Below are 12,680 nucleotides of genomic sequence, written 5' to 3' on the forward strand. Positions count from 1 at the left end.
ACATCTTGACAAGACATGCATATCTGGTGGTGCTGTGGCCCAGAAATTTCATACCTTTTGGACACCACCTAAGAGGGAACTCATCTGCACTCTTTCTCCAAAAGACAGAGGGGGAAATTGAGGCCTGGACTTGCCCAAGGGCAGCGGCAGCACCAGAAGCAGAGCCCAGGCCGCCCAGCCTCCCAGTGGCTGCTTGGCCCCACTTCACAGCCCTACACCTCTTTTCTTGACTGGGAGTCACATTGAATAGACGCTGGGCCAAATACAGTCTGAACATGCTCTGAATAGACTTTCTCAAAGAACTGTCAACGAGAAGCTCAAATAGCAGCTAGAAAATCACTGTATGCTCCTTCCCTTCCCTTCAGAATCAGGGAAGAGACCCGAGAGCTCCCATTATCTGAGGCCAATGCAGGACTGCTGCAGCAGGTGCAGCTGGAGGGTAGACGGGACGGGGCAGAGGGCCTCTGTCACCATGATCCAGGCAGAGACGTCAGAAAGGGCTGCATGTCAGAGCCATGGAGGAGATGACTGTTGGGATGGGGCCCAGGGAGAGAAAGGAATCGCAGACGGCATCCAGGATCCGGCCTGGGTGACTGGCTGGGTGGGGACACGGAGTAAGGCATGCTTGGGGAGTTAAAGAGGTCATCAGGGACGTGTCACATGGGAAATGCTGTGGGGTCACCCAAGTGGAGGTGTTGAGTAAAGGCAGGCAGGCTCAGAAGTGAGGTCTGAGTGGGAGATGAGTGCTGGTTTCCTGGCCGCCCCCCTTTCCCCTCCCCCCTCTCATGGAAGCACCGGGAGGAAGCACCAAGGAGTGAGAGCAGGGCAGCAGAGAAGGGGAGAACAGCTGAGGGGTGGGGGGATGGGCTTCCAGGAGGCGAGAGAGCAGGAGACAGGGGCACGGCCACAGGTCATCAGACTGACTGGAGCAGCCGGCTCAGGACTGTGCTTCTCCGCTGGGCTTGGCTGGGCAGGTGGGGAGCGAGGGCTTGGCCGAGGGAGAGTTGAGGAGCTAGAGCCGTGGGGCTGGATGGACTCAAGTGCAGCTGGGAGACTCGAGGCCTGGGGGCCTTCCCTGAGCCCTGCCTGCCACACAGGTCCCTCCTCAGTGCTCCCACAGCCACCTCCGTGTGGCAGCTCAGACAAAGTGTCTCCTCTCTGACAGCTCCCAAGAACAGAGGCTGGCACACAGTGGGTCCTCAGGCAAGTCCTTACCTGAAAGGGCAGATGAGAGGTGGGAAGTGGTGGCTGTCAAACGTCAGCCCATCCCGTGTGCACCACCCCCCCTCACCACTGCAGTGGGAAATGCTCCTGGGGGCTACCTTCCAGGAAGGAGTTGAGGGAGCAAGGAAGTGAGGGGTGTTTTTCTTGCCCTGGCAACCCAGGAAGCTGATCTGTCTGTGCCCTAGTTTCTGTACCTGCTCTCTCCCGAGGGCAGAAGACGTGTGCATGGCGACATGGCAAATGCTCCAAAGCAGGGAAGCCAGGTGTAAGTGGCAGGCCGGATCCCACAGCCTGGTGGTCTGGGATTCTCCAGGCCTGGCCCTTGACTGCCGCTGGACCTGGGTCCTCCCCCTGCCTGGCGGTCGGTGTGCCTCATGGGCAGACCTGTGACATACATTTGGGAATGGAACATGGACTGTGGTTCCTTCTGGAAAGGAGTCTACTCCTTCCCTCCTGCCGCATTCATGAACGGTGCAAAGCAGCGGATTTCGGGACTCAGGCGGCTGTCCCAGAGCTGCCGGAGCCACTGCCTGCCAGTTCGTGCTGACACGGGACCGAGGAATGACAGTCCACCCTAGCACCCCGTAGGTGGTCCTCCAAGAGAGTGGGTCTTTCGACCTGTTGACTTGCTCAATAGTGACGGTAAAAAAAAGGGCCATTCTTTGGAGACCTTTCATTTATTCTACTGTCCCGGCACACATCCCAGGCCCCGTAGGTAGGCCAGTGCTGATGGTGAGCCCCGACTCCTCAGCAGCCTCTTGGCCCTTAGGATCAAGCCTCAGTGGTCAGACTTTGTCTTGCTTGGGAAGAAGGAGGCCTGGGTGACGTGATGTGGATGTGCTGGTGGGAGAAGAGCAGGCCCAGCAGAGCCCCCTTCTTCTAGACCATCCCCTCACCATTTTGGGTGCCAAGGTTGGGTTCCTGCCGGGCATTAGCATCGAATCATCTTCCTTCTTGGAAGGGGATCAGGAACTCCCAGTGCACCAAAAGAGGCCTCTCCACACAGCCAGGCCAAGCTGGGTCCCTGCTGGGTTCAGGGCCTCGCTGCAGAGAGGATACCTGAGGAAGAGAGGACTACCCCTCTGCCTTCCTGGGAACCCAGGGTGGAAAGTGTAGGCTGAACCCGGGGCTGGAGGGAGCTGGGCCCCTGGAGAGCTGGAAATTAGACATGACCCTGAATCCCCAGGTCTTGCTTGGGCCCAGGATGCTGAGTGGGACCAGGCTGCGTGACAGTAAGCATCACCCCCTGGGGCTGGGAGGGGGAAGAGAAAGCCCGCAGCTGATTGGAATCTGTACTGTCAAGATTGTGTCAGGTGAACAGAGGGGTCTACCAGAGAAACAATCAGCTGGAGACATATATATTAGGCAAGCGTGGGGTCTAGCTGGGAAAATCTGAAATCTGGAGCACAGGCTGGAAGGCTGGGAATGCTTAGGAGCTGACATTGCATTCTACAGGTGAAATTTCCTTTTCCTCACGGATGCCTCCATTTTGTTCTTTAAAAACAAAACGAAACAAAACAAAAAGCAAACAAAAACATTGGGGGCACCTGGGTGGCTCAGTCGGTTAAAAGTCTGACTCTGGCTCTGGTCAGGATCTCATGGTTCGTCAGTTCGAGCGCTGCATCAGGCTCTCTATCCCCTCTCTATCCCTCCCCCACCAGGATTCTCTCTTTCTCTCTCTCTCAAAAATAAATAAACATTTTTTTTTAAAAAGATTGTATTTGTAAGTAATCTCTACACCCAACTCACAACCCTGAGATCGAGAGTTGTATGCTGTTCCAACTGAGCCATCCAGGCACCCCTCCACTTGGCTTGTAAGGCCTTTCAACAGTTTGGGTGGAAGGCACCCAGATGATCAAGGATAAACTCCCTTACTTAAAATCAGCTGGTTTTAGGTGTTAACCAAACCTACAAAAATACCTTCGCGGTCCATTAATGTTTGACTGAATCACGGGGTGCTGTTGCCCACCCAGCCAACTTGATACAAAGCTGACCCTCACTGGGGGGGATAGTAATGCCTGCTCACAGCTGCTATGAGGGGGAAGCAGGACCACGCATAAAGCACCCCCTTTCCCCCCCCCCCCACTCCTTCCACGCACAGACCCTGGCCTGAAGACATCCTCGTAGCTAATGTTTATTTAGAGCTGACTTGGAGCCTAGCCTGGGGCTAAGTGCTTTCCACACACTATTTGTTACTCATAGATAGATAGGGTTCTGCAACCTGGGGCTAGCCAGAGAGGTGTGGAGGGTGTGTCGAGAAAGAGTCCCTAACCTCTAAAACGGGCAAAATCGTGTGTCCTGTGTCTAGTGAAACTGTCTCTGGCTTCCAATCAGATCATCACAACTAAGAACTTGTGGCCGAGCTGAAAGCCGCTCATTCCGTTAGAATTCTTTCGGTGCTCTTTTGGAAAGAGGATGTGTCCTCACAGGTAAACAATCCTATCACAGGTCTTGGTGTTTGTAATCAAATACTTCCCGACCTTGGATAAGGCCTTTCTACCTCTTGTAATGAGGCCGGCCAAACTGTCCCGGACACCACTTGCAGTGTCTCGGAGGAGGACTGAGCGAGGCGGGGGCGGGCATCTGGGCCTCGAGGCGCCGAGGACGTGTGGTGGCAAGGAGTGGGCGCGGGAGAAGGGCGGGCTAAGGGAACGCACCGCGCGGGCCCCAGCGTCCCGGACGGGCGAGGTGCGGCGCCTTTAAGGTCCGCTGGGGGCGTGCTAGCAGCGGCCACGGGCCCTTGGAGAGGTAAGCGCTGGCGCCCCGCGGGTCCTGTGCTCGGAGACGGGACTCGAAGTAGGACCTACGGCGCGCCCGAGTCTCCCACCTCCTCCCCCGAGCGCGGGCCGGCGGGTGGAACGCCCCGCGGACTCTCACTGGGCACCCACCCGGCTGCGGGAGCGCGAGGCGCCGCTACTGTGGCCATGGGCAGCTTCCAGCTGGAGGACTTCGCGGCGGGCTGGATCGGAGGTGAGCCCGGCCCTGGATGGGAGGGAGCCCCCCCACCCCCACTCCGGAGGTGAGTGTGCTTGTGGGAGACGCCCGGGCCAGGGAGAAGGAGAGAGAGCCGGCCGAGCTCACACACGGTGCTGGGGTCTGGGGGCTCCGCACCAGTGCGCCTCCGCCTGCTGCCCGAGCGCCCCTCCGCCGCTGGCCTCGCTGTGCTCGCGGTGCCTCGCCTGTTGCCGGGGCTGACCCCCGCCAGCCTCGCAGCTACTCTCTGAGCTGCGGCTTTGCCTCAAAGTGAGGACCCGCCCAAGCGGCTCCGGTAACGATTAAACCGGCCGTCGAAGCCGACAGCCAATGGAGAGTCCGGGCGCGCACACACCCTTCGGAGACTCGGTGTGTGCCTGAGGTTGGGGTCCTGACTGCAAGAGCTTGTGGGTGAGGGTGGCGATTGCTCCCGGCGCGGGAGGGTGTCTGGCTTCGCGATGCGGCGCCTCCCAGGAGGAGCGCTGGCTGAAGCGTGCCGGCGGTCTGGGAGCCCAGCCCCTGGCGGCAGGTGCCCGTTGCCAGATAGGAGGAACCCTTCCCGTTTTCAGCCTTTGTCGGCTGTCCGGTCTCTCCTCCCAGCACTCTTGGACGAGGTCGTCCCTTTGAGCGGCTGCTTGGAGCCGCTGTTTGCTGGACCTGGGATGGGCTTGCGTGGGCGAGAGTTGCATTGATTTCCTTACTTCTCTGATCTTCTCTTTCCAGTAGATTTAGTTCTCCTCTTTTCTCAGCTACTGACCAGGTTTGGGGAGGGTTTGAGAAGGACTTCCCTTTTTGTTAAGTATTAGCTTTCTTTTGGCCCCATCTAAGAGGATCATCAGAAAAGGGGTGCTGGCAAATGCAGCCGCTGCCCAAAGACAGAATCCAAAACAAAACTGAAAACCTGAGGGACTGAGGCAGAGGCTATAATTAGCATGTTTGTGCCCCACCAAGAGTTTTGGAAATGGAGAAGACCAGGAGATTTGTAGGAAAATGAAAATGAAACGAGAGCCACAGACCAGATAGTATTCCCGCCCCCCCCTTCTGTCCCTTTCTGGTGGCCCTTCCCACCTCTGTCCACCCACAGGTGGCTGCAGGCCCCTGCTTCTCCCTGTCATGAGCAGAGGTCTTTCCTTCTACCAAAAGCAGGTTTTTTGTACAGGCTGTCTTGAGTCAGACTGAGACCACCGTGTTCTAACTTTACCATGGGGGGGTGAGGGGGGGTCGGAGGCTGTACCCAGAGGCTCATTGGCCATATCCAGGCCCTCTTCTTTTTTTTTTTTTTAATGTTTTTAAAGTTTATTTCAAAAGAGACAGAGCGAGTGAGGGGCAGAGTGAGAGGGAGACAGAATCCCAAGCAGGCTCTGCAAGCCAGATGCCCAGCTAGAACTCCTGAACCTCTGAGACCATGAGCCAAAACTGAGTCAGATGCTTAACCTACTGAGCCACCCCTTTGGCCAACCATCACCCACCCTGAGGGAGAGCCTTCCCTGCTTAAGGCTGTCCACTTAAGTAGCCAGACCAACTTCAGGAGGGCTGCCCCTGGCTGGGTTTCAGAAATGCCCTAGAGGGTGAAGCTGTCAGAGTAGCTCCAGGTCTGTGATGACTCAGGGGCCTTCCCCAAGTCACGCAGTAAGCAGTGGATGGTCCTTTATTCTGCGATGGTCCTTACTTTCTTGATGTTAACATTTCTTGTGTTTTGCTCTCGGGGCTTTCTCGCTTCTGTGAAGTGAGGAGAGTGTAATAACTGAATACTTAGTAGGTAGCAGAGGCTGTTTAAGTGCCACATGTATTTTTTAATATTTATTTATTTTGAGAGAGAGAGAGAGAGAGAGAGAGAGAGTGTGAGCTGGGGAGGGGCGGAGAGAGAAGGAGAGGGAGAATCCAACCACACTCCATACCCTGTGTGGAGCCCAACATCGGGCTCAGTCTCATGATTGCAAGATCATGTCCTGACTGAGCTAAAATCAAGAGTCGGTTGCTCAGTGCAGGGGCCCTCACATGTGTTTTTTAAAGTTGTTATTTATTTATTTATTTATTTATTTAGGGGGAGAGAGAGCAATTGCTAGTGGGGGAGGGGCAGAAAGAGGTGAGAGAGAGAATCCCAAGCAGGCTCTGCGCTGTCAGCTCTGAGCCGCATGAGGGGCTCGAACTCACAAACTGTGAGATCATGACCGAAGTGAAATCAAGAGTCGCTCAACCGACTGAGCCACCCAGGTACTCCCCACACACATGTATTTTTGAAACAACTTCACTGTGGGGCACCTGGGTGACTCAGTCAGTTAAGTGTCTGACTCTTGATTTCGGCTCAGGTCACGATCCCAGGGTCATGGGGTTGAGCCCCTCATGGAGCCCATGTTGAGCCCCACGTCCAGCTCCATGCTGAGTATGGAGCCTGTTTGAGATATTCTTTGTTTCTCTCTCTCTCTCTCTCCCCCTCTCGCTCTCCCTCCCTCCCCCTCTCCCTCCCTCCCCTCCCCCTCTGCCCTTCACCCACATGCATGCTATCAACATAAATAAATAAATAGTAAACAAATATTAAAACAACTTTCTTGAGGTTATTTTACATATACTAATATATACTCATTTCAAGTATGTAATTCAGTAATTTTTAGCGACTTTACCAGTGGTGCAGCCATTTACCATAAATTTGTTTTAGCCCATTTTCTTCCCTGTGAGATCCTTCATGCGCGTTTACAGTTAAATTCCATCCCCTCCCTCTGGGCAACCGTGAATTTCCTTTCTGGCTGTATAAGTTAGCCTTTTCTTGGCATTTTATATAAATTGAATCATACAATGTGCGGTCTTCTGGCTATTTATATATTTCTTTATAACCCCAGTGAGGTTTTACATCCTCATCGTATAGATCCTCATTTCACAGACGAGAAAATGGGAACAAAGGGGCATCCAGTGACTTGTCCAAGGCCATGTGTCTGGCATGAGCAGAGAGTCTGATGCCAGGCCGTCTTAACCCCTGTACTCATCTGTACCTATTTTCTTTCTTAATGAACTTGCATAATAAAATCTCAACATCGTATCCTTTACATTTTGTTTGAAGTTTCACTGGTCTGTGAGGTCCTCGGGTCTGGAAACCACTGGCCTGATTGTGTTGTTTCTTATCTTGCATTTCCTGCTTTCAGGTGGGTGGGCTAATGAATGAGCAGGGAGACACAGGTCCAAGATGGGCTCTGGGTCTGCTTCCCTGGGCCAAGAGACACCTGTAGTGAAGGCTGCACTCAATAGGGAGGAAACAACTGGAGTCTGGGACCAGAGGTCCTTTCTTCCCCTGCTGGGAGGGGTTCCTGTAGAGTGAACTTCCCACTGTCACCTTTCTGCCTCTGCCCACTTCTGTGGGAAGGAGGGGCTGAGAGGGATCTGGAGGTTCTAGACCTGTACTGGTGTTAGCTGCTTCCTCTGCCCCTCTACCCATCTAGTATTCCAGCACTGTTTTACCTGATGAAATCACGGCTGCTAGCAGAGAAACTTCCTCATCTGGGTGACAGGGAATTTGTCATAGAGGATTGGTTCCCATTTCAACCTTGCAGTCACCAGCTTCTATAAGGGCGTCTTCATCTGTGTGGCCTCGGAGCAGCCTTGCTTCCCTCTGAAACTGCAAGCCTTGTGATTATGTGTGTCAATTGGCATTTTTCTGTGAGAAGAGAAATCCAGAGTATCCTTTAAAGGAGAGGCCTTCTTCAAAACAAAACAAAACAAAACTGGATAGTGGCAGCATCTCTCTCTCTTTTTTTTAAATTTTTTAATGTTTATTTTTGAGAGAGAGAGAGAGAGAGACAGAGCATGAGCAGGGGGAGGGGCAGAGAGAGAAGGAGACACAGGATCTGAAGCAGGCTCCAGGCTCCAAGCTGTCAGCACAGAGCCCAACACGGGGCTCGAACTCAAGAACTGTGAGATCATGACCTGGGCCAAAATCAGACGTTTAACCAATTGAGCCACCCAGGTGCCCCCGCATCTCTCTTTCAACAGCCTATAAGAGCCAGGACTCTGCTGGTACTTTACAATCATTACCTCTCTTCATTCTTACAATGGAACTGTGAGGCAGGTGCTGATGCTACTCCCACCTACACATGCTAAAAGCGAGGTATCGAAAAGATGAAGTAACCTTTCAGGTAACCGAAAAGTTTCTGGGTTTTCTCCTCACACCCTCCCCTTTTTATTTGAGGTGACATTCACATAATGTAGAATTAACCATTTAAAGGTGCCCGATTCAGTGGCATTTCGTATGGTCACAGTGTTGTACAACAGCCCCCTCTGGTCTAGTTCCAGATGTTCCTCACACCCAAGGAAGTCTCTGGACCCAACAAGTCATTCCTATTTCCCCTCTCTCCAGGCCCTGACAACCACTTGTCCGCTTTCTGTCTCTCGGGATTTGCCTATTCGGGATAATTCACGTAAACGGAGTCAGATGATACGTGACCTTCTGTGTCTGGCCTCCTGCACGCAGCATCACATCTTCAGCATTCACCCACGTGACAGCGAGCATCGGCCCTACATTCCTATTTATGTCTAACAACGTTCATTTTATGGATTTACTGCATTTTATTGGCCCACTCACCCCCTGATGGGCATTTGGGCTGTTTCCACCATTTGGTCATCATGAATAGTGCTGCTGTGCTCACATATGTTCATGGACATGTCTCAGTGCCTGTTGTAGTTCTTTTAGGTATCTGTCTAGGAGTGGAATTGCTGGGCCATGTGATGATTCTTTGTTTAAGTTCTTGAGGAAACGACACACTGTTTCCACAGTGGCTGCACCATTTTGCATCTCCACCAGCAACGTACAAGAATTCCAGTCCTCCATATCCTCGCCAACCCTTCTTATTTTCCTTAAAAAAAAAAAAGAAAAAAATTAGGGCCATCCTAGCAGGTGACAAGGGGGACTGCCTCTCACTGTGATGTTGATTTGCGTTTCCCTAATGACTCGCGATGTTAGGCATCTTTTCATTTACATGTTGGCCGTTTGTATATTTTGTATTTTCTTTGGAGAAATGCCTATTCAAATCCTTTGCCCTTAAAAAAAATCCTTTCTTTTTTTTTTTTTAGTTGTAAGTATTCTTTATAAATTCTGGATACTAGAGCCTTATCACATATATGATTTGCAGATATTTCTTCCCAGTCCATAGGTTGTCTTCACTTTCTTGATAGTGTCCTTTGCTGCACAAAAGTTTTTAATTCTTATGATACCCACCTCGTTTTTTCTTTTGTTATTTGTGTTTTTAGTGTCCTGTCTGAGAATCTGTTGCCCATCTAAGGTTGTGAAGATTTCCTCCTGCATTTTGTAAATGATTTTTATAGTTTTAGTACTTCCATTTAGGTCTTTGGTCTATTTTGAATTCATTTTTTGTGTATGGTATGAGGTAGGGGTCTAACTTCATTTTTTGGCATGCAGGTATCCAGTTTTCCCAGCACCCTCACTGCCCTTTTTTGGGATGCTCGTTTCTCGAGGCAGAGCCCAGGTTTCACTTCCTTTTCTCTGCCTTCCTCAGTGCCTTTGCCAGTGCCCGGCACATTGCGGGTGGGGGAGGCAACTGGGCATTGAGTGAATGAGTGAATGTGAGTGCCTGAGCCCCTGTCTTATCCCAAGAGGCAGCCCGCGCACGTGAGAAGCCCAGGGGCTGAGTGACCAGGTCCTTTTCTTTGATCTACAGGTGCAGCCAGCGTCATTGTCGGTCACCCTCTGGACACGGTCAAGGTACTTCAACCACGTTTGCCATTACCTCTTGGAAGGGGGCCTGGAGTGAGTCTGCCTCCAGGAATGCATCTGGTGTTTCTGATCCCAAGACAGTCTCTAGCCCAGGGCAGATTCTGTGTGCCAGCCCAGGGGGGGTGGGGCGCCAGGAAGACTGGTTTGGATCATCCTTCTCCTCTCATTACTTGGCAGTGATTTTGTTTTTGTGAATGTTCCATTTCTGCCTTGAGGTTCTCATGGGCTGTGGGGGAGGGGGCCAAGGCAATGGTGAGAATCCCCTTAGTCTCTGTGGAACTAAGAAACTGGGAAACGCTTCAGATGTGAAGCGGCCTCGGAGTCCAAAATTTAAGGTTGGGTTTTAGGTGATTAGAAAAGATGTTCTGGGCATGGAAAGCAGTGCGAGCAGAGGCGGAGATGGGGACACTGCCTGGGGGCCATGCTTGGGAAAAGCGTGGCCAGTGTTGCTGATGCATCAGGTTTCTGAAAGCACCTATAGGATCAGAGTCCAGGAAAGGTGGGTCAGCACTTAATCTTTGGAAGCCTTCAGTATCAGGTTAGGACTGTGGATTTGGGCTGGGGTTGGCAACTGTTGTAAGGTGATGTAGTGCATGGAGTGTGAGGACTCAGTGGGGCCATCTGACATTGGGATCATCCATGCTCCTTGTTCTACACATAGAGAAACTAGCCCGAAAGGGGAAGGGGCTTTCCTTAGGTCAGACAACAGCTTAAAGCATTGAAGAGTGAGGTGAGTGCCCCCCGTCCTTGCCACCTGTCCCCAGGACTCAGAGCCTTACCCTAAGAGCATGGTCACGAATAGTGCCTTCTCACCCCTGACTTGAACATTCATGTCTAAGGCTCTGGCTGGATCATGCACAAAGAGGAGCTGTTCAGGCCCTTCCCAGCCGGCTGCTACAGTCCCTTTTCTCCCCGTCTTCCTCCTTTTGGGACAGTGTGCGCCCCTCTTAGGTCAGAGCCCCGGCCTGCTCTCTTCTTGACAGGGCGTCAGCCCATTTGTCTTGAATAATTGAAGATATTTCCTAGCTCCTTGTATCCCCCTATGGCCCTGTCTTTTGCTCATACATCAAATACCTACTAGACACTTGTTTTTGCAGGCAGTATGGGGATAGCAAGGCATCAGTAGGAGACAAAACATGACCAATCCCTGCCCCTGTAGGCCTTCCGGCTACATTCCTGGCACAGGCAACCATTGTGTCTCCTGGGGAGAGTGTCCTTCCCTTACCCTCAGCGTGACCAGGAGCTGGTGGAGATTTTGGAGGCATGCCCTCCCCACACAGGCAAGTCTGGCCACCTGAAAAGGTGGAGCTGTCCTCCTCTCCACTTGGCCCCTTCCTGATACATCAAATCCAGTCTCTGCCCAGCCTGAGAACCTCTTTACTCAGCACACCAGCCTGGTGATGCCAGCTTGCATGGCTGGCCTTGCATCCCATCCGGGGATGTGGCCCGGGGCCCTCGTAACTGCTCAGAACAAGGAGCCTTCCTTCCTTTCTTCTGGCTGATGTTTTCTCTGAAGTTTCTGAGAAAGGTCCAGGCAAGAGGCTCAGAGTCTGAATCACCTGGAGGGCAGTCTTTGCCTCCCCACCTATTCTCCCGTGCCCAGGGTGCAGCCCTTACCCTCCCCACGCCTTGCTTTTCTCATCTGAAAAATGGGCAAAGAGCATCTCCCGGCAGGGCTGTCGTGAAGATTGTCGCTGTGGCACCGAGGCTAGAGTAATGAGTGAGACTTTCACATCCTGATGAACACCCCTACTGGGATGTTGGGAGTGCGTTGTGACTTGTCCGAGGTCCCAGGGCTTGCCCTTGGAAGAGCCCAGCTAAAAGGACCTGGTCAGGCTCCTTCCCCTGCCCTTGGCTACCTCACCCAAGTATGAGAGCCAGCCCGTGGCTGCTTGCTGGCCGTGGAGCTGGGATCCGGATTCTCACCTGGCTCTCGGCACAGCTGGGGCATTTGGGGTGTATGCCTGATGCAGTGTGACTTACCAGGGTTTACTAATCGGGGCTCAGCTGCCTTTAGACCAGCTAGTGAACTATGGGAGAGCAAGTAGGCATTGTTGCAAGCTGCTACGTTTGTCATAATTCGTTACAGCGGCAACAGGAAGCGAATAGAGGAAGACAGCTTTGTCCATCTGTGAAAGGGGATAGTATCCATGCTGCCTAGTGTTTGTGGGGTTCCGTGAGAGAAGTTCTGTAGGATGCCCCATGTTTCCCCAGGAGTGCAGTTGTCCTACACTGAATACAGGCACCTGTTATGACGGTGCACTGTGCTGCTGGCCACAGGGGTGGCCTCCTCAGGCGCTCAGCGTGGCAGGGAGACCATCGCTCCATGGTTTTGAAACTATTCTGTGATCTGGGTTTGACTCTTGAGTTGAGTTTCCTCATGTACGGTTTGCTTGAGTGATTCGAGCCCGCGAGTTTTTCAGTGGAACTTGATTCTTCTTGGGGACTCAACCTTTTTGTGGATTCGGTACCCAGAGGCATCCTTGTCAGCGCTGGGGCCAGTGGGAGAGGGCATTCGGCCTCTTTATGCCAGTCTTAAATGGGGACGAGAAAGAGGCCCGTGCCCACCTCCCCTTGCCTACGTTCTCATCCTGGTTGGGGATACCCCACCCCCAGGTAGACCTCTGTGGGTCTGCTTAATGGGAAGACCATGAATGCCCTGTTCTCATCTTGCTGCACCTTCCAGGGTGTCTTCACCTCCACCTGACTTAATATTGCATTTCCTTCAACCAGCCCACACTCTTGACCCTGGGTCTCTTTTTCT

The 12,680-nt window shown here is 52.7% G+C and overlaps 1 protein-coding gene across 8 annotated transcripts in view; it reads left to right on the top strand.

Annotated features, from left to right (window-relative positions):
• Window positions 1-3,789: 3,789 nt before the first annotated feature.
• The window catches only part of SLC25A48 (solute carrier family 25 member 48), a 42,783-nt gene continuing 33,892 nt past the window's right edge, over window positions 3,790-12,680 (top strand). For 2 of the 8 annotated variants that reach the window (XR_008297842.1, XR_008297843.1), the window contains exons 1-2: window positions 3,796-4,194; window positions 9,861-9,904. Coding sequence is in view for 3 of the 8 variants with exons in the window: in XM_053221260.1 (XP_053077235.1) it covers window positions 4,149-4,194; window positions 9,861-9,904 (90 nt within the window). In the remaining 5 variants the exon portion in view is untranslated. Of the gene's footprint in view, window positions 4,195-9,860; window positions 9,905-12,680 lie in introns of all 8 variants that reach the window. The other 6 variants (XR_008297845.1, XR_008297841.1, XM_053221260.1 and 3 more) reach the window with 6 other exon arrangements.

Source organism: Acinonyx jubatus, chromosome A1 (assembly GCF_027475565.1).
Source record: "Acinonyx jubatus isolate Ajub_Pintada_27869175 chromosome A1, VMU_Ajub_asm_v1.0, whole genome shotgun sequence".
Classification (NCBI taxonomy): Eukaryota; Metazoa; Chordata; class Mammalia; order Carnivora; family Felidae; genus Acinonyx; species Acinonyx jubatus.